We start from the raw sequence: 21381 nt of genomic DNA, 5'->3' as shown, positions 1-21381 counted from the left end.
CTGTGTTTAGCTTTTTTGTGCGGGTTCTGGACCTCTGAACCACCTCTCTCAAGGTCAGTTTTTGAATCCAGCTGTGTGTAAATACCTAGGAGACCCAAGGAGAGGACAGAGTGCCCTCGTTGCTCCAGCACGCAGGGAGGCTGGGCCAAGTGCCTGTCTCTGAGGCTCCCATCTACCATCCGTCAGCAGGCTTTTAGGAGAGAATTACACGTGTGATTTATTTTCAAATCCTTTCAGGTCCTGAAGGAGAGACACTCAGCACACAGCCTACTCTGTCATCGTGTGTCAACATCCCCTCGATGCCGGGAGCAGCATTACAGGATGTCAGGGTGTAATTGGATTGCACTGGATCCTTAATCTACATTTTCATTTACCAAAAGCCATAGCATTGGGAGAGCCATTTACAACTGATCCTGGGGCCCTGGGAGCAGGGGGTAGAAGTGTGTGTGTGTGGGAGTTCAGCATGTAGAAAGACAAAGGCCAGCCATAAAGCCGCGGAGTGCATGTTTTATATTTACAGTCAGTGAGTTTATAAATATATATTACATTCTTACAATCTACAATACATTCTACACATGGAGGGACTGGAGAACAGGCATCTGCTGCAGTAGTCCAGGAAATGTCACACGGGTCAGAATAGGGAGAAACCAGAAAGGGGGCAACTAAAAGCAAAGGATTTCGGTGGTTGAGGGGTAAGAGTTTCATCACCTACCCAAACAAGGGGAGTCTATGGGGGACAGGAGCCGGGTGGCTTGCTGGCTGTCAGAACAAAAGGATTAGCACCACAATCAGGGGGGAATGGGCCTGAGGGGTAGGGGAGGTGGGACTCTGGGGAGATTCTCTTAGTGGGGATAGGAAGAAGAAGAAGAAGAAGAAGAAGAAGAAGAAGAAGAAGAAGAAGAAGAAGAAGAGGAGGAGGAGGAGGAGGAGGAGGAGGAGGAGGAGGAGGAGGAGGAGGAGGAAGAGGAGGAGGAGGAGGAGGAGGAGGAGGAGGAGGAGGGTGATAAAGAAAGAGACAAGAGGATAAAGACAGAAAGTAATGGGAAAGAAAATTGAGAATAGGTTCAGGGCAGACAGAAATGCCCAAAGAGAGAGGAGAGGAGAAAAATGTTGAAGAGAGGTCTGAAGACCAGGAGAAGGGAACTGACCGCAGTAGAAATAGACAGAGAGACCAGCCTCCTTCACCCTTCAAGGTCACAGCTACTTTTCAGCCCTCCTCACTTCACAGTGAGACCGGGATTGGGTTAGGGATCCCCTGATCATGCCAATCCTTCCATCTTCAGGGGCATCAGCATCTGAGGGATCTCAGAGACAATGACCAATCATTTTGATTTTAAGCAATGGTAATCCTTTCAGGGCTGACTTTGGGTCCAAGTGTTTGCAAAAGTATGTACCTACACACATGCACCCACAGATGACACATGCATACCCTCAACATACACGCACACACCTCCGATACAAACGTACACACATGCACACACACACACACCCTACACATACCCTTCATCTCTCTCATGCTCTTCAAGCATGCACAAGCCCACCTCTCTCACAGCTTGGGATAGCCTATCCTCTCTGAACAGAGGGATTTGTGTCATATGAGATGCAGAAGGACCTCCACACCAGATTTGTTGTAATACCCTGGTGACAAATTCTTGGACAGTAGACCCAACATGAGTAACAAACAAACCTCTATGGTTTCTAGGAAAGCAGGGAGTGGGTGTGGCGTTCACTCCAGTCCTGCTTACCCTCTGGAGCCCAGCCTCTTCAGAGGGATGTATGTCCCTGGGACCTTCTCTATGGAATGTCACCCACAGTTGACACAAGGTCTGAGGAAAGAGGGGCAGGGAGAAAATTCTAGAAAATTTACCCTGCTCTCTTCACTCATGGATAACCAACAGCTGCAGTAAGGGTGTCAGTGGAGTGGAGAGATAAAGTTCAAAGGTGATGAACTTGCTAAAGGAGCTGTGGTTTATGCCCAGTGCCCGACAGGGCAGGAGGCTTCTCTGAGTTGCCCTAATGTTTTGTGTGTGTGTGTGTAGTTATATTTGTGGGTCACACTCATCTACCCATTCCTTTTTACCCTGCTAATCTCTGTCTTGGCCTGTCAATCATCCCTGGCCGACTTTGGCCATCTTTGGGAAATAACAGTCCACTACCCGGCTTCCGGCAGCTAGCTTCAGCATTAGGCTCTGCCCACGGGCACCCTCCCAGCCAGCCCTGCTGCTCCACTCAGATAGCATGCTTCTGCCCGCTGATCCATGCATGCTCAACCCGAGTTCTTGCTTTTCTTTATTATCATGGTCTGAAATATTGACTCCCAAAGCAGCGTGGACCTCACCAGAAAACCAAATTGCTTAGATTAGAGGGAGAGAGTTCTTCCCTGAGAACCCCCAAACGCGCATCTTTGTTCCAGGTTTGAAAACACTTTCCCATGCACAATGAACCTCGTGAGTCGAACCAGAACATTGTGCGCAATGGCGTATGCATGGGTACCAACTCTGGGCCTCCTCAGCTAAGAGGGGATCATTTCCCAAGGCTCCATGGACAGTGTCACCCTTATGGTGTCCTCTTGTCTCATGTCTCCCTTGGCTGCACGTCTACTCCCCATGCCCGGGTGGCTTCAAGGCTGAAAGGTAAGAACAACATTGGTGTCCGGTTACACGTGCTCATGTAGCCTCTCCATGCAACTGTGAGGGTCTGGGCACTCCCCGGGGTCCAGGGCCTGGCAGACCCACTTAATGTCATCCTCATTACTCAACACCATGGTGTTCCCAGCAGAACACCCGTCATCTGAGGAGATGGCCGAGAACGTGGAGAACGTCACTCTTTTCCTTTTGGAGGTAGGGGATGTGGGGGGTTCGCTTTTCTGTTCATCCCCATCTGTGAGCATGGCTCCCCCGGACCTGAACAGCTGTCCATTGATGCTGCTCTGGGAATTTGAGCTGAGAAGCAGTTTGCTCTCCTCAAAGTCCAGACCCCTGTCAAGGGCAGTGATCTGCTCCTCTTGGGAGGAGGCGAAGTTCATGGGGTTCCCCAAGAGCTCTGTCCGATTGCTCAGCCCAACCCAGTCATGAGAGTGACTCAGACCTTCTTGCTCCTCAAAGGGAACCTGTTTGTGCCTGTACTTCAGGGCAAAGGTCACGCAGTTAATTAAAAACACCAAGATCGCCAGGCAGAAGACACCCAGCAAGGCATACATCCCGATTTCTAGGTCACTCAAGCCCTTGGCGGCTTGATCGGGGTCGTGCTCCTCAGAGCCTGTGTTGCTCCTGGGGAGATCCACCTGGTCTGGGAAGCTGGTGAAGTCTGTGGCCATGGTCTGTGAGAGGATGATGTCATCTAAGAGGCTTTCCTGGCCTTCCTTCTTCTGGAAAGTTGGCCTTTTGGTTGTACTGCCCCATCCCTCCATGAGCCCTATGGAGGAGCTGCTGTAATACGACCCTTCGGGGCTCCCCCACTCCTGAAAAGGCTTTTTGGACCACCTCTCATTGATATTCTCCACATGAAGTCCAGCCCCAAGGTGTCCACTCTCACTGGTGTTGGGGTTCCCGTCATTTTGTCCAAATTTAACCTTGATGTTGGCTGTTCCCACAGCCAGCACGCTCTTCCGCTTAGATTTCTGGCAAGATTCACTGATCAGCATCTCCACCTTTACCAGAGCCCCCTGTCCTTCGTTTTCTGCAGCGATGATAGGCCACTTGAATTTGGGGTCTTGGAGAATGGAGACAACCTTCTCATCCAAGGATGTGGCCAGCAGGGAGAAATCCTTTTCATCGTAAATGTCCAACGGTGTGACAGAGCCATCACTGAACTGCACCCAGCAGCTGATGGCCGCTTCCTGTGGAGCAAGAGAAGTGGGTCAGCGTACATCCAGAGGCTCAGCAAACAGGCACAGACAGTGAAAACTTCCTATGGCTTCAAGGAGAAGCCAGTTAAACAATGTAGGGGAAGCCTTGAGAAGCCCTACCCTAGGACATGGAGGGGGCGGGGAATGTGAATTCCTATAAAGAACCAAGCGGAGGGGGTGGCAAACAGGACCAGATTAAGCCTTCCAAAATAAGATTTTGAGGTTGGGGATGTAGCTCAGTTGGTGGAGCGCTTGCCTAGAAAGTGTCCATCCCCAGCACCATGTTAACCCAGGGACAGTGGAACGCAACTCTGATCCCAGCACTTGGGAAACGAGGCACTAGAACAGGAGTTCAAGGCCATCTCTGACTATGTAATGAGGTCTGGGGTATCCTCATCTCAAAAAAAAAAATAACAAGATTGACTTATTTTCTGATCCGTTAGAAGACAACAGGTTCAGAGACTCCCTAGGATCTACTTCCACACAATTTTAAATGCCTTGTTGAACAGTATGGCTAGTCAGCGGGTGCCTTCATCGGGGTCACAGGTGTAAATTAAACACGGTACCATGCCATCTGACACCATCTTAGCTGCCAGTCACATTATCACACATGACACAGATTGAGGACACTGATCTAGACAGGAAGAGAAGCCCCTCAGGGTCACTGAAGGGCATGGTTTCACTGGCTCTGCCTTCTCTGGGATACAACTGTTTGTTTGGTGCTCAACTGGAGACCAAGCCTTGACTAGGGTAGGCAGGAAAACAGAGAGAGATAGTAGGAGACTTTGCCTCAGTTTCCCCCACCACACTTCATTTAGACCAATGGGAAGAAACTTGGGGACACAAAGGCAGCCAACAGCCAAGGTCCTTGTATGTCTCCATCTCTTGCCTTCTGCACTTCGTGTTTAGACGTCTTCATTCATTCATAACATGAGATGTGACTTCATTGATGTCTTCATTTTAAGTGATGCCTTCGATCTTGGATATGTCAGTGAATGGGCACTTACTGGGACGTAAGGTAAGCCCCCCCACATTAAGGGGCTACCATGATAGCTCAAAGCAAAGATATGAGGTGGTCATTATGCACAGTAAGATTAAAAAAAATGACAAGATCTCAGGGAAAAGGAGCTGGAGAGATGGCTCAGAGGTTAAGAGCACTGACTGTTCTTCCAGAGGTCCTGAGTTCAATTCCCAGCAACCATATGGTGGCTCAGAACCATCTGTAATGAGATCTGGTGCCCTCTTCTGGCCAGCAACATACATGCAGGGAAAACTGTATGCATAATTAATAAATAAATCTTTTAAAAAAGGATTTTTTAAAAAAAGATCTCAGGGAAGAGAGGGTGGGAACCAGATGACCTGGTCTCCCAGTCAGGACCTGAGAGTTCCCCAGGGCTCTAGCCCATCCATTCCCCACTGTTGATTGTGTCCCCCCCCCATCCTAACATCCCTCACTAGTGATTAGTTAAATGTTTCGTGGGTGGTGTTTAGCTGTAAAGAAACAAAGGAAGACCCTCAAAGGTGGTTGGTGGCTTCCATACCTTCCTTTTGTTAGATGTTGGCTTAAGCCAGGCACCACAGGGGAAATCGGCCAGGAAGCGGTGCAAACGCCACAGGACCCAGCACTGATCTGCCAGTTTGATTTGTTGCGCCAGGAAGTCTCAGCAGGAAATGCATAAGGATGACTGGCTTTTTGAAGTTGTCAGGTCAGGGCCAAGCTGCACAAGGGGGCCGAGGGCCATGTAACCCTACCCCAGCACTGCCCTTAGGGGAGCAGGTGACACTCTGCATGTCAGGGGTGCAGTATTTTATTCTGGTTGGGCCTTAGGACTTTGTAATTCTTAACTGGCTGTGGTCCGATTTTTATCATCCGCTGAGCTAGGAAGAAAGCTCATCGCTAGCCTTTCCTGTCTGTACTTTGCAGGCTGCTGTTCGTCTTTCTAGACAAAAGGCTTGGTTTTTGCCAAGAATTCATATCTGTTCCTGGGAGTATCAACTCTCTAGTGTTTTCTAATCCCAAATCCCCCACGTAAGACTGTGCTATCAGGGCTCAGTGATTGGCTAGCACCTGAGAGGGGAACTTGAGGTGCAGGTCCAGCTGAGAGATAGACGGTTGGAGGTGGTGAGTTGGACTCTATCTTCTTCCTGCTGTGAGCATGCTCAGTCTCTGCTGCTGCCCAGTGCTGTGAAGGAGGCTAAGTCTGGCAACTCTCCCTGTTGTGGTGGAAGAAGCGTTTCTGGTGGGTAGGGAAGCTTGCAGAAAAGTCTCTGTGGGTTGGATGAATACGATTCCATGTAGACAGAAATGATTGCTGTCCTTTGCTGTAAAGTTCACCTCTTTCTCTGTTCAGCTCCAAAGAGGAAGATAGGCATATTCTAGTCTATCTGTAGACCTATTGTACACAAACCACTGAGTCTCTCTCTCTCTCTCTCTCTCTCTCTCTCTCTCTCTCTCTCTCTCTCTCTCTCTCTCTTAAACTGCACACATTAGAGTATATTCACACACACAATGCCCACACAACACAAGTAATACACACTACATACATATACATATGCAGAGTATATAGTACACATGCAGACACATACACAAACACACACACAACACAGGATGCCTAAACAAGATCCACACATACATGCACCCAGCACACAATATGCTTACACAGGCACATAGACATACACATAGGCACATGTATGTACATAACAGACAATATAATACACAAAGTACACATGCAGACACATACACGAGAACATATAAGACACACAGATTGAAACATCGCCAAACATATGTCCTATGTGGGTTGAACTTTTGTCAACCTGACTTAAAGCTAGAGTCATCTGGGAAGAAGGGTCTTAAATTGAGAAAATGACTTCATCAGATACATTTGCAGGCCAGTCGAGGGGCATTTTCTTGGTTAATGATTGATGTGAGCCTAGCTCACTGTGGGTAGCGCCGCCTCTGGGAAGGTGGCACTCAGTGGGATAAGAAAAAAGGCTGAGCAAGCCATGAAAAGCAAGCCAGTGAGCAGAATTCCTTCATGGCCTCTGCTTTAGTTCCTGCTTTGAATTCCTGCCCTAATTTTCATCAGTGATGGACTGTGAGCTATTTTAGACATAATGATTATCACAGCAAAAGAGACCCAAGACACATCCATACTCACAACACAAATGCACAATGCAGCCTGTTATCATACTGGCTTCAAATAACAAGAAAAGGATGACATGACCTCGTGTTAGTTCCCTTCTTCTGCCTGAACAATAAGGAGAGGCAGGATATTATCTCTATCAGCCTCCAAGCCTGCTGGAACCTGGCTGCAGGTTGTGGTAATCCTCAGTTGTCTACCCATGCCTCCTCTACCTCACGACCACTGCTAGATGAGGCCAGCATGCCAGTCCGGGAGGACTATTTAGACAGCAGGAGAGTGTGACCCATCCAGGTCCCCACCCCAGCACACTTGAGTGTGGAGGACAGGGGAGCATCTTCTCAGCGCTTCTGCTATGAGTGGCCGATGGTCACCTGCTACAATGTTTACCCATCTACTTCAAGGAGCCAGGAGGCAAGAGGCTTTTGCAATCTCGTGTTAGCAGCTCCTTTGCAGGCAAGAAACACAGGTCATGTAATATCTGTTTGGAGTATGTGAATCTCCTGGAAAGAGCCTTCATCTGCCATGGGATTCTCACTACGGGACATTCACCTCTTGTGAAGTCTCCTTAATGTGTGAGCTCTCTGGTGTTTGCTGACCTCGGTTGATGCATGTCGGCCATAGCTGGTGTATGGTGACCTCACCTACTGTGTGCTGACCTCACCTGGGGTAAGACTTGGCCGATGCATGTTTTAGGCTCCACCTTCTTACCTGTTTGGGCCTCTGCAGAAGTTCCTGTGCCACTGCAGTGGCGAAAATGGCTCTGTTGCTTCCGGGGCTGAGCTGCAGGGACAGCGAAAGCCCCGTTACCAGCTGGACCCCGAGGTCTGTGATGGTCACCTTCTCATCCAGCACAGTGATGGTCTTCTCGGCAAGGATGGCATCTGACAGAGGGGACAGGATCTGAAAGGCAGAACCAATATGACAAGGGGAAGTTCTCTGTGGTTACTGCACTTCATCCATCACATGCCATGCGTGAGGGCATGCAGGGACAATGAGAGCAAAGGAGCCTGCATGAGCCTGCTGGAGCAGAAGCAGACTTCCCCTAACACTAAGCTTTGATCATGGAAATGCGGTGATGCAATGTGCTTCCACATACAACAGCATGGAGCAGAGGGATACCCATAGGTGTGCAGAGGGATACCCATAGGTGTGCAGAGGGATATCCATAGGCCAACGCTGGCTGTCACTGTGAGCCACTCTTCTCCTTAGCAAGAGGAATTAATGTCATTGTTCTTCTGAGCCTGTTGATTCTTATACACACCGTGGGCCATTTCTGCCATTACCAGTGCACTTTTATCTAAAATCATTCAACTTCCAAAAGCTTTCACATCCCCGAGAGAACCGTGACCTGATACCTTAACTGTACATTTATTTCTGTCTCACATGTGAAAGCCAGCATGGAACTATAAAGTAAGGCTTCTTGAGGCTGGAGAAATGGCTCAGTGGTTAAGAGCACTAACTTCTATTGCAGAGGACCTGGGTTCACTTCCCAGCACCCACATGGATGATCACAACCACCTGTAAGTCCAGTTCAAGGGGATCTCACGCCTCCTTCTGACTCTTCTGGCCCCTGTGGTCACCAGGCATGTGTGTGGTATACAGACATAATTACAGGGAAAATACTTATATACATAAAAACCAATCAATAAATCAATCAATGAATAATATCTAAAATAGTATAAGGCTTCCTAATTCAAATACCATCTAATCTATCTCCTGTCCCGGGATCTTCAGTTTCATAGTTTGAGGTCTTTTTTTTCTTCAACAGGATCTCACTGTCTAATCCCAGCTGGTCTAGAACTTGCTATGTAGAACAGGCTAGTCTTGAACTCACAGAGCTCTGCCTCTACTTCCCTAAAGCTGGGGTTAAAGACTTGTATCAACACGTTGGGATTCGACTCCACACACTTTGAGAAAGCCTGAACCATGAGATCCAGGGGCATCTTGAAATCTTGTCTTGCCTCACATGATACCCACCCTCACCCACACCAACTCCCCTTCTGAGTCCAGCCTGGTCTTGATGTTTTCTGCATACCTCTGGGGACCAGGGAGCAAGATTCTCCCCAGCCCAGCCCAGCTTTAGAAGGATGAAGAGCTGGCTTCCTACACTTTGTTTATCCTCAGCCCCCTGGATAAATGAGGTCTGCTCCCCTGTCCACCTTGTTCTTTTGACTTTGGAGTTTCAGAGCAGCTTCAGCAAACCAGTTTTCACAAGTTCCAACCAACCCCCACCTCTGGATGTCTGTGGCCATTTAAATGGCGGTGGGCATGACAGGAAAGACTCCAGAAAAAAGTGAATGAACTTGGAGGATCTGCCTCAGGACTGGATGCCCTGCTGTGCCAGTTCCTACGCTTCTTACCTAGGAAGGCAGTCCTTTCCTCCTTGCTAACATATGATTCCTTTCTGGACTGGAATCAACTTTGAAAGTGAAGTTTAAAGCCAAACCCTTCTCTAGGTCCAGGCTCCCAGCTATTGGTATTGCCTTTCAACTTTCTTCCTAGTTGTTTGATAGAAGCAACATTAAAATTTTCATTTATTATTATTATATTATTACATTATTTTTATTATTGTGTATATATAGCTCAGGGGACAACTCTTAGGAGTAGTGATGACTCTATTATTAATAGTATTTTAAATTTATTTTTCATTTTGAACATTTTTGAGATGATGATATAATTCCATCATTTCTCCCTTCCTTTTCCTTCCTCCAAACTCTTCCATGTTGCCTCCCTTGCTTTACTGAGATGGAAAATTCAGGTGACCATGGTCAGTATGGAGAAGACAGCCAGGCCCATGAGCCAGGCAGGGTGAACTTCTCTCTAGGATTTTGCTTCTCAAGCTGGTAAGACCTGCTATGGCTTTGGGGACATGGCCAAGAAGAGGTGGAACCCTGAATCGCCAATGTATTGTGTAAGGGGTCTCAAGGTCCTTGTCGTATATCACAAACTGTGTATGTTGTGATTTCACTGAAGCAAGCCCTGGGAGACTCTGTTCCGAGCAATGGCAGACAGCTGAATGCTCACCTGGCAGAGCAGTGGAACAGAAAGCCCCACCCAACCCTGCAGATGCCTCACCTGGATGGTGGTCATGCCCAGCTCCTGGCCAGTCAGGATCTGCCCTCCTTGTAGCTTGGCGATCCTGGGCTCCTCCACCTGCATGAAGTCAGTTATCAGCTCCGTGATGTCCACCTGCCAGTCAGAGCCCAGCAGGTAGGCCAGGTGTCCCCCGGGATCAGGTGCGTCGGCCACAAACTGGGTCAAGACTCGCACCATGGCATGTTGGTACTGGAGGGTGCAGCCTCGGCCCTTTTTCTCATCATCATCTTCCTCTTCACTGTCCCGAGCTGGCCTGCCAAAAGAGAGTTACTTGTTGGGGCAACTGTTGGGGACTCCATGAGTCTACTTCCAAAGAGTCTTGCTTGTTTAAGGCTCGGGTGACACACAGGAGATCCACGGTGTTTAACCAGCGCTGTGACAAGAGTTCAGAATGGAGAAGTACGATGGGGGGTGAAGAGCTTCCCAAAGATCACACTTCCTGACATTTTCTCTCTACTCCCCCTCATCAAACGCGGAGCGTGTTTTGTAACTCTATTCAAAAGCGACTGGAGAGTCTTTCCCATTGTTAACATTTTTATTAACTATATTAATGATGTATAATAGCAGGTTTCATGATGACATTTTCATATATGTATTTTGATCATATTCATCCCCATCCCCTCTCTCATCCTCTCCCACTCTTACTGATGCCCTTCATTTTACTCACTAGCCCCTTCTTTTGTTGTTTCCTGGGTGGACCAAGCAGTTTCACTAGGTTGCTTACAGGGACAGTGTGATAGGTTATTTACGGGAGTATGGGCATGTGAGTAACATGTCTGAACCACAAAAGACAATGTCTCTCCCTCCTCAGAGAACATTGCCTGCCAATAGAGATCAAGAGTCAAAAGGCTCCTTTAAGACTTACACTCAGCTAGTATTTGCTGGGTGGAAGAATTCACAAGCCCTTTTGTTCGTTTCTTAATACGAGGTCCCACTATGAGGCCCAGGTGACAACTCTTCTGCCTCAGCTTCCCAGGTTCTAGAATTACAGATGTACTCCCTCATGCCTGGCTACCTGATTGGGTTTGAAGACAGTGACATCAACATAGTTTGTAATATTCTATGGCTTCTGTCACTGGCTCTCTCTGATGAAGCAAGATGCTGAGTTCTGAGCTGCCTGCCCTATGGTGACATCCAGCTGGCAGGTACCTTGTCTACTGATTAGCAGCTAGTGAGGTGTTGAGTCCTCTGGACAATGCCTGAGTGAGTCTTCTCTGCAGAAGCCTCTAGATGGGGCACCAACCTACTAGTAGACCTCAGCTTTGAGATCTCAGCTTTCAGGATTTCATTAAACCATATCTGGCTGCTTCTGCACAGAATATGAGAGGCCATGCACATAGTCCTTCAAGCCATACTGAGTTTTAGATTAAGGCCCCATATCATACAGTGTTCTGATTTCCTTTCTGTTGCATTGATAAAATACTCTGACGGAAAGAAACTTGGGGAGGAAAAGGTTTATTTGGCTCACACATCCAATTTGAAACCCATCATTGAGAGAAGTAGGGGCAGGAACTCAAGCAAGAACTTGAAGATAAGAACCAATGGAGAATGCTATTTGCTGGCTTCATGACTTACACTTATCTAACTTTTTTATATAGCCCACGACCACTTGTCTAGTAGATGGTGCTGCCCAGAGTGACCTGGGCTCTCCTTTATCAATTAATAATTAAGGCAATCCTCCATAAACATTCACATAGACCAACCCAATCTAGGCAATTCCTCAATAGAGATTTTCTGCCCAGATGACTCTTGTCTGTATCAAGTTAACAATTGAGGCCAACCCAGGACACACAGCAATGTGTAGTTAACTTGACAAGGTTGTGACCACTAGCAACGTCCACTAAGTCAGCACCTGGAAGAGGTGAGTGTTTACCTTGAGGTTAGTGAGATTCTGTAATCAATGCAGACAGGGACAGGTGGCTTCAAACAGACTGTCTGCTACATTGTCTGATACATTGTATCACTGTCTGATACATTGTACACACTGGTCTATTCCCACCATCATTCCAGCCTCCATTCACATATCAGCAACGGTTTCTCAGAGCTCACAGCCCTATGTGAGTCCATTAGTACCGGACCTGGCTAGTTGCATCAGCAGCAGAAGCAGCAGCAGCACCACCAGCAGCAGCAACAACAACAACATCGACTTCACCATCTATCCCAACTCCTGAAAACCCAGTTTTCCAAAGAAGCATCTTCAGGAACCATCTTCCCACTGTCCATAGCACCAACTCCCTCCTCAAGCTAAATCCTCTTCCAGATGTCACAGAACTAGAGGTGTGGACCTCAAAGGTGAAGACTATCAAGGTTCTCCTAGTGACAGCCTCAGAAGTCTTTCCTTGTGTGCTGGCACATACTTACTTACTCAGACATTTGCAATGTTTCCAGTGCATGGATATATATGCACTGAGGTCCCTGCAGTGATGGTCAAAAAAGAGAGGCTGAACTTCTGTGACTTTGCCTCTCTGATCCTTATCTGGATTTCCTATGACTGACAGGAGGTTTACCTCTCTACCAAATTCTGCCCACGTGTGGAATAGGTAGACAACCAACAATAGGTTGGTGCCCACTATGGCAGACAAACTTCAGATGTCTCACCAGAGCCAAGTGCTCAGGGCATCTGCTGCCTGCTTCTTCCTAAAGTCTGCCAGTTTTCTTATCCTGAAACCCATCCATGTAACTCCCTCTCTAAGCTCCTTTTTCTTTAGCTGGAGGCTTGTGGTTGGTGTCCAATTGCCCATATGGCAGGTTCTAGGTGCTTGGTTCCAGTAAGTCACCATGTGAACCCTTGCGTCTACTCTTGCTTTTGCCTAGATAGGTAGTTAGCCACTCGTGTGTGTCCCTCCTCAGCATAAGCACAATGGACATGACTTTCTGCTATGTATGCCCAATGTCCAACACACACACAAACAATCTCTCTCTCTCTCTCTCTCTCTCTCTCTCTCTCTCTCTCTCTCTCTCTCACACACACACACACACACACCTACCTTTTGTTAGAGACAACAGGGACCCTCCAGCCCTTGATCTGGTTCAGTTCCATGTCTGAAACCTCAATCTGCAGTGGTAGCCGTGGTACCCACACTGTCATCTCCAGGGGGCTGCTCAGGTGCTGGTAGGTGAAGCTGACTATCACATTCACCTTGCCCTTCATTTCCTTCCCATTGACAAAGACATAGTCACATCTGTCAGAAACCTGGTTGGGAGGAGGGAAAGAAGCAAGGAGGAGGGAGGTGAGCTTCATCTCATTCTACAGATCGGGGAAGAGGGTTGAGTCATGTTTGGGACTCATCATTGTGAAGTAAAGCAGGCACAAGCCATTGCTTTGAATGAAATCCCTGATGTCAGAACAGAGCCTGCTGGGGTCTTTGCAGATGGGGATAAGGGTCTTTGATGTGCTGTTTTGGTAAGTGAAGTTGTACACATTAATTTGTTTGTTTTTATATTGTTGTGCTTGTGGCACACATTTGTGTTTGCATGCATGTGTGTGTACATGCACGTGCATGTGGAATACCCAGGTTGACATTAGGAAGCAGCCTTGATCGATCTTCCATCTTACTCATCAAGGCAGGGTCTCATAATCAAATCCAGAGTTTACCTATATGGCTATTCTCGCTAAGTAGTTTGCATTGGATATCCCTTGTGTCTGCCCTCCAAGGGTAGGATCACAGACAGGCTGCCATGCCCACATGGTATTTATAAGGGTTCTGGAAATCCAAACTCAGATCCTCAGACTCTCAGGATAAGTACTTTTTAACCCTGGAGCCATTTCTCCAGCCTCAAAGTGAAGGATCTTGATGGATAAAAAATTAGCCTAGATTATTTAGGTTGGTCCTGGAGAGCTTCTGATTGTCCTTTTGAGAGGGGCACTGGTAATTTAGGAGAGGGAAGCAGACACTGTGGCTGCAGGGGCAGGAGGCTATATTGCCAGCATGGAGGTCAGAGAGGGTTGGGAATGGGGAAAGTCAGATTGGAAGCTGAAGAATTCCAGACCGATGCCTGATTCCAGATTCCAGATCTTTGACTTTCAGAACTGCAAAGGAATAAACACATTCTTCCAAAAGAGAGCCGGTGTGTGGTTCATTGGTCCCAGCAGAGGGTGGATCCAGAGTGGAATAGGAGGATAGACCTGGGGAAAAGAATGAGTTCCCTCACCTGTGTCTGCTGGTCAGCACAGGAGAGGAAGGCAGGTGTGAGGAACTTCTATCCACTGACAATAGGATATATGGATACAGGTCAGGGATGCCTGCTGAGTTCACCCCAAGTATCATCTCAGCATCAGGACCACACAGGAGGCCGGCACTAATATCAGCAGCATCTCACATATGACAAACCCAAGGCCAAAGGACACTGATGACTCATAACACCCCAAGGCCATGGCGAAGAGTAAGGGATGTGGCTCGCTATCCCTCAGTCTGCCCTGCCCCCTCACAGGTGCCATTTCAGTCCCAGGGCTCTTACTTTCCACCTTAAAGGATGGAAAACCTACTTTTAACACTTAAAGGGGTGTGAAAGAAAGCAGACAGAAATGAGTAGGTTGTGCAAAGATCACAAAGACCTTTCTAGTGAAAGCCCCTTTGTCTGCTTCAGAGGCAGCGTGGATGCTGGATGCACAGGACGGGCTATTGTGAGCCTCAGCCTGGGTGGGGAGGTCGATCGATAAGTGCAAAGAGAAATGGGCACCCGGCTCCATCGAGGCGGACTTTGTCATCTTCAGTGTCTGCCAATAGCGAAGGTACTTAAATCTGATTGCATTGTCCAGTGGGACTAGCGATGGCTGGTTTATTATAATTTGTGGTCTGGCCAGAGCTTGCCTTGCTTCAGGGCCCAGGGAGTATTTAATTTAAGGCCTTTTCTCTTTCAGGATATCTGCTTATATTCAGGTTGAGCATTCTCAGAGGATCAGACACCTTGAAAGAAAAAGTGGTTGGGATAAGGGGGCAAGAAGAGAGGGAGGAAGGGAAGAAAGAAGGAAGGGGGGAGAAAAGGTTGGGGGAGGGGGAGACAAGAAAGAGATGAGGGTGGAGGAAGGAGGAAAAAGGGAAGGAAGAAGAAAGGAGAGGATGGAAGGGCAGAGGGAGGAAGGAAAAGAAGAGGATACTATATGACAAATAGCTGGTAAGAGTCATTTCTTTTTTAGAACAACCTAGTCCTTTATGACCTTAACTCTCTTGGCCTTCCTGCCAAGCAGGTGACCCATTTAAAGGAACTTGGAGCTCATCCCAGCCAAGAGAGCCACACAGCCTGCCTTTGCACTGAAAAAGATGTGGGCTGAGGTACCCTAACCATGGCTTTGAGTACACTCAAACTCTCGTGTGCATGTTCTTTGAGTACCTTCATCATGGTTCTTCGACTCCGTGTTTGTTCTTTGATGTGACAACATACTGTGATAAGTGTTGGTGCAGGTGAGAAGGCTTTGGAAGGTTGTGCACTTGAGGACCTGGGTCTGTGAGGTAGGGTTGGGTGAACAAGGTCAGGAGACATTAGAGCAGGGCTGTGCACAGGCCCAATGCCCTGTGGCCGTGGGGCAAGAGCTATGCTCAGGACATCTTGTGTCCAAAGATCAGGGCTGAACTCACACGTGGTGTGGGAGGTGGCTGTGAGGTATAAGCTAAGGTTAAAGATAAGCCACCATGAGTGGGATTGGAGGCTTGAGAATCTGTCTCTTTGGCTCTCTGAAGACACCCATGGGGTGCAGTCCACATCCTGGACTCTGGGGTAGTCAAAAGAACTGCTTCATAGCGATTTCTGGATCTTTGGGATGTCAGGGTTTGCCTTCTGCCTTTGCTGCTGCTGAGTTAGGATGTGACCATCACAGGTTATAAGCTGGGAACACCAGTGACAGGTGTCCCTTTCTTGCCGGGACTATTATTCTTCTGCTGCCGTATAGCTGCTACCTCGCTGTTGGTGAGATGGTGGCTGATGCCAGGTCAAGATCTCAGAGCTGGGGCTACACATTGCTGCTGGCACAAGCAGGGGTCAGAGGTCCCGGTGAGAAGAGCCCTTCCTTAGTATGAGTCACCATAGCATCACTCTGATGCAACACAAAAGAACCATGTTCCAAAGACTGTATTCATCAGTCAGAACCTGCCAAATCGATGGCATTAGTAGGCTAAGCCTGACTGGGTGAGACAGATGAAGACAAGCAAGCTCGCACAATTCTAACTATCAAAAACTCACAGTGAGCCAAGAATATAATTGGGGTCCCCGCTGAGCAGGAGTCTCTGTCTTAAGTGGCCTCAGTCACATCACTTTCAACCTCCAGGTTGCAGGAAGGGCTCTTCTAATATAAAGGGCGGTCAATGAGAGGAAGTGGAGGCAAACAGGAAATACGGTCACAGGAGAGATATGGAGCTGGACAAGCTTCCCATCAAGAGGATGCGGGGATGGTGGTGGCATGGGGTGGGAAGTGCTTGGACAGGACAGACAGTAGTAGTCTAGCCTCAAGGGGAGACTTTGGTGATTAGTTCCTGTGTGCTTGGGAGGTCTTGGCTACAACCTAGAGACATCAGTGGCTACAGATAATACTAATTTTTATCCACTTAGAAAATGTTTAGGTGTGTGCGTACACACATGTATTTGCATGTGTGTTTAGAGGCCAGGGGTCAAATTTAACTGCCATTCTCAGGGATGCAGTGAACTTCCTTTGAGATGGTATTTTTTCCATTGGTCTGGAGTTCACCCAATGAGGCTCAGCTTGCTGTCCAGAAAGCCCCTGGGATCCTCCTGTGTCTTCCTCTGCATCAGTCTTAATACCAGTGTGCATCGCTCTACCTGGCTTGGGGGCTGGACGGATGGCTCAGCAGTTAAGAGCACTGGTTGCTCTTCCAGAGGACCGGTGCTCACTTCCCAGTACCCACACGGGAGCTCACATCTGTCTGTAAGTTCAGTTCCAGGGCTTGACACCTCACACAGACATACATGCAGGCAAAACACCAGTGAACATAAAATAAAAATAAATTTATCAAAATGTGGGATTGGGGGATTGGACTGAGAGCTTTCTGCTTTCCAACAAGCACTTTACCAACTGAGCTATCTCCCAGGATAGATTCTTTTAAATGAAGTTTTGACAAATATATTTCATTGTGTATATTCAAGGTTTATAAAATGATACTTTGGGGTTAACAGATGGAGACATTAATACAGTGAAGGAAAAGCCATGTATCCTTGTCTGGTATGGTGACAAACATTTGTTTCTGTGGCAGGAACAGCTGGAACCTCATTCACCAGGATTTCAGAGTCAAGCCTTAACAGCTAGATCTGCAGGAACCTTCTGAAAAGTGTGGCTGAGGTCACCAAGCTCACGGTCACTATGCATGGTAGCTATGGGTGACTCAAACCTCCTTCTGGTTTCACCTTCTGCCTGCTGTCTCCTGGTTCTTACCCTGCTTACCAGTCTCTCAAGTCCTCCCTCAGGAAGGCAACACACATGACTGTCCCTCACCAGCTCTGCCCCAACTAGTCTCCCCTATGCTTTCCCAACTCTGGAAGACCTGCTGTACCTGGGCTGGCCTTCAGCTGGTAAAATAGGAGCCTCAGTTCCTAAGTAGACAGGGATCCCCATGCAGGGGCTGGGAGATTCACACTGGACTTGTTCTTAGGGAACCCACTGCAGCAGGTCCTCTCTCTCTTTCCAGCCATAGCTCCAGGTGCTTAAACTTCAGACTCTTCCCACTGGGAGGTGAACCAGAGAGATTTGACCATCTAGGAGAACTGTCTGACTTCATCCCTTCCCCTTCAAGTATGATGACTAACGGTACATGTCAAATAATTTATCAACCAGCACTTTACAATGTTGGCGGCTTCAAGGAATGATCAAGTAACACTCTCGAGTTCCCTCCACCAACCATTTCCAGCCGATCTCCCCTGCTCCGTGACAGAGACAAAGCTAATATTTCTGACTCTCGTGTGCATAATCCTGGCACTTATGTGAATTTAATGCTAGCTCTAGCTCTTCTGGTTAAATGCTGGCTGGATTTAAATCTTATCTAAATATCACATCTGTGACAAAATTTATGTTCTCTGGATATTTTTTTTTGGATATAATGAACTCTTATCTTTCCTCCCTCAAACTGAGCAAACAGTCACATTCCACAGGAGGCTGGCATCTGAGTATCAGGCTGGCGGTACCCTCTTATGGATGGTCTTTATCTTGGGTGAAAAAAAAAACCAGCATTAGTAGTGATGGTAGAGGTAAATACCGCAGCTAACATTTAAAGTTTGCTAATGCAATATGCTGTGTGTAGCACTAAAGCCTTACTCCATCTGTTCTTCATGGTAAATACACTAAGTAATATGATTTGGATGTGAAAGTGCCCCCCCCCCCCAGCGCACACCTCAGAGGCTCATCTGCTTTAACACTTGACTACCAGATGGTGGCGCTGTTTAAGGAGGTTGTGGAGCCCATAGGACTGTGACCTTGCTAGCAGAAATGAATCATTGAGAGTAGTGGGCCTTGAAGGTGGAATCTATTCATGCCGAACACACACACACACACACACACACACACACACACACACACACTTGGATCGGGGAGATATCTCAGTGTGCAAAGCACTTACCTTGAAGGCATAAGGACCTGAGTTTGGATACTCAGAAGCCAGGTAAACCTGGACACAGCAGCACAACCCTACAGTGAGGTGGAAGGTGGGACAGGAGAATCTCAGAAGCCTGAGGGCCAACTAGATTGGAGAGCATAGCAGAGACTAAGAGACCTCGTCGCAGGGTGGACGGTGTGGACAAACACCCAAAGTTGTCCTTTGATCTCTTAATGTATGCTGTGGCGTTTGTGGTCTCTGTACTCACACATAAGAACAGATGACACACACACACATGCACACACACAATATGAGAGCAAATTAAACTAAATGGGAACTAGGCTATGTTCAATTCGACGGGAATCTTCATAAGACAGTCCAGATGTAGGGATGGAAGATGCGTACACAGTGGAAAGGCCAGATGAGGACGGAGAGCAGGTGGCCACATACACCCCACAGGAGGCGGCAGAGGAGAACCCAATCCTGCCATCACCTTGATCTTGCACACATATGTGTATATGGCAGCGAGGAAATAGATTTCTTCTATTTAAGCCACTCAGCCCACCCTGAGGTACTTTATTATAAATAGCCTCAAAAAGACCACGCAGTTGACAGTAGAGGTGAATGCAGTCATTTAAGCAGGCCCTGGAGACCATTTTCCTATTTCAGGAGATAGTCACCAGCTTGGATGAAGAAGAGGCCATTGGGGACTCAGGGAAACTGGTCTCTTGAGAAAGCTTTATGCATCAGTGCAGACCAAAGCTGGCTTTAGGGAGGCCTGCTTGTCCAGAGCCTTGTCAAGGTCCCACCTGTTTGGATTACTGTATTCCTACGGTATTCCAGCGAGATGGCAGCCACTAAGAGCACCATTGTACCAAACAGGAGACAGGCACCCAGAATGGAGCCCTGTCTCTAGTTCTCCTGGTGTTGTGGTTCATTTGAAAAGCTAACTGCTGCAACCGGGAAGAAGGTCTCAAATGAGGAATCATCTAGATCAGATTGGCCTGTGGGTTTATCACTGTGTGTGTGTGTGTGTGTGTGTGTGTGTGTGTGTGTGTTGACTGTGAATTCAGATGGTACCCTGAATACAGGAGGCGCCATTCCCTAGGCTGGGCTCTGAGCTGTATAAGGGTGAAGAAAGCTGGCTGAGTGTAAGCAGAAGAGAGCAGGCAGTGAGGGCGCATTGTCTCTCTGTTCTCTGCTATGGATGTGATATGATTAGCTTCTTCAAAAAGAGAAAACAGAAATCAAGCTAGCTGGGAATGTTTTAGAATCGAGGTTTTTCGATCCAGGCTACTTCCTCCAGTGTTTGAGACCATGAGGGCTCCTCTGAGAAGCGGAAGTTGAGTAAGGAATGTGTTGGGTGGAAACACTAATGAAATCAAAAGGGAAGGAGTGGCTCTGGAAATAAAGATTGGCAGAAGGGAGGTTGCTAGAGGGCATTCTCGCTGTTAGAAATAGCCAAGCCTTATCCCACTGTCTCAGTTATTAGATACAGCCATCCTAAAGGCAGCCTAGAACAGAGGGGCCCCCAAGAACTGCTTACTGGAACCTATTTTTCCTCAATACTCCCCAAGGCCAAGTGAGACCCTTCTTGAGGGAGCACGGCAGCTTCATCTTTGTGTGCCACATCACGCCTCTTAAGGACTATGAAGAAGAAAGCTACCATGTCATTAGAACTTTCAACAGCTGATGTTCCTCTAGAACCCACGTCACATGCCCAGGAGATGCTGCCACTCCTAGCAAGCGTCAGCCACTTTCCTGGGGAAGGAGGAGCAGTGTGCTCAGAGAATGCTCTCTTTGGTCTCAGAACACATGTCTGGAGGCTGCCATTGTCTTTCTGTGGTTACTCATGAAGTGTGGATGGAAGATCATTTTTATAGTAATAACCACCTGTTGCCACTCTGCCTTAGCTCCAGTTGAGAGGACTTGGTGGCAGTCATAGCGGGAGGCTGCCCGGTACATTGTGAGATGTGAAATAGCACCCTGGCTTCCACCCTAGATGTCAGCAGCACCCTTACAGCAGCGGGGACTACCACAACGACTTAGATACTGTCAAAGGACCCACAGGGTCTCCCCAGAAGTGCTATGATCCATGTTTTCCATGTGTTTATTTCAGCCACACAAAGGTCCTCTGCCTGTTGGATCTTAGGGCCATCTACAGAATAAAACAAGAAACTCCAAATGACTCAGCGTCATTGGCCATGCAGACAACAGGGTCCTCCCAAATCTTCCCTTATAGACAAATGACCATTGCTGTAGATAAGACATAGGGCTCAATGAGAGGCAACCTGCCAGTCATCTCCACCACCCCTGCTCTTCCCAGAGATCTTCTGAAGCTGGAATGATCCCATCTTCTTTTTCCAGACAGGCAACTCAGGCCCAGATGAATTGATGCATACAGCAGATTGTGTTTTCCAAAGATGGCCATGGCCCATTTTGTCCCTCATCCTCTTCTTTCAAGTGATCTTATGATGGTCCAGTTAAAGAGCTAAACCCAACTCCATCCTGGTCTCAGAACTAGCTTAAACAACAGAGTTTAATTCCAGCGAGTCTGAGATCTCTCTGTCATGGTCTCTTTATCTTGCTGTCTCTCTATTTGTCTCTATTGTCTTCCTTCACATCTCTTTTTCTCTACATTTCTCTCTGTTTCTCTTTCTCTCTATGGAATGGAATGGCATGAGACTGAATTCAGCCAGGTCTCAGAAGAGCAAGGCTCTGGGGGTGGGAAACTGGAAAGACCCTCTGCTCTAGCCTGGGA

The 21381-nt window shown here is 47.8% G+C and overlaps 1 protein-coding gene across 1 annotated transcript in view; it reads right to left on the bottom strand.

The window, feature by feature from the left end:
* Positions 1-487: 487 nt before the first annotated feature.
* Positions 488-21381, bottom strand: part of Tmem132d (transmembrane protein 132D) — a 617151-nt gene continuing 596257 nt past the window's right edge. Inside the window, exons 6-9 of the mRNA XM_075978060.1 lie at positions 13074-13279; positions 10066-10339; positions 7699-7890; positions 488-3838 (exon numbers count right to left, since the gene is read on the bottom strand). Of these exons, the coding sequence (XP_075834175.1) occupies positions 2657-3838; positions 7699-7890; positions 10066-10339; positions 13074-13279 (1854 nt within the window). The 3' untranslated portion in view covers positions 488-2656. The remainder of the gene's footprint in view (positions 3839-7698; positions 7891-10065; positions 10340-13073; positions 13280-21381) is intronic.

The sequence above is a fragment of the Microtus pennsylvanicus genome, chromosome 1 (assembly GCF_037038515.1).
Source record: "Microtus pennsylvanicus isolate mMicPen1 chromosome 1, mMicPen1.hap1, whole genome shotgun sequence".
Lineage (NCBI taxonomy): Eukaryota > Metazoa > Chordata > Mammalia > Rodentia > Cricetidae > Microtus > Microtus pennsylvanicus.
This window is presented reverse-complemented; position numbering and strand designations above follow the sequence as displayed.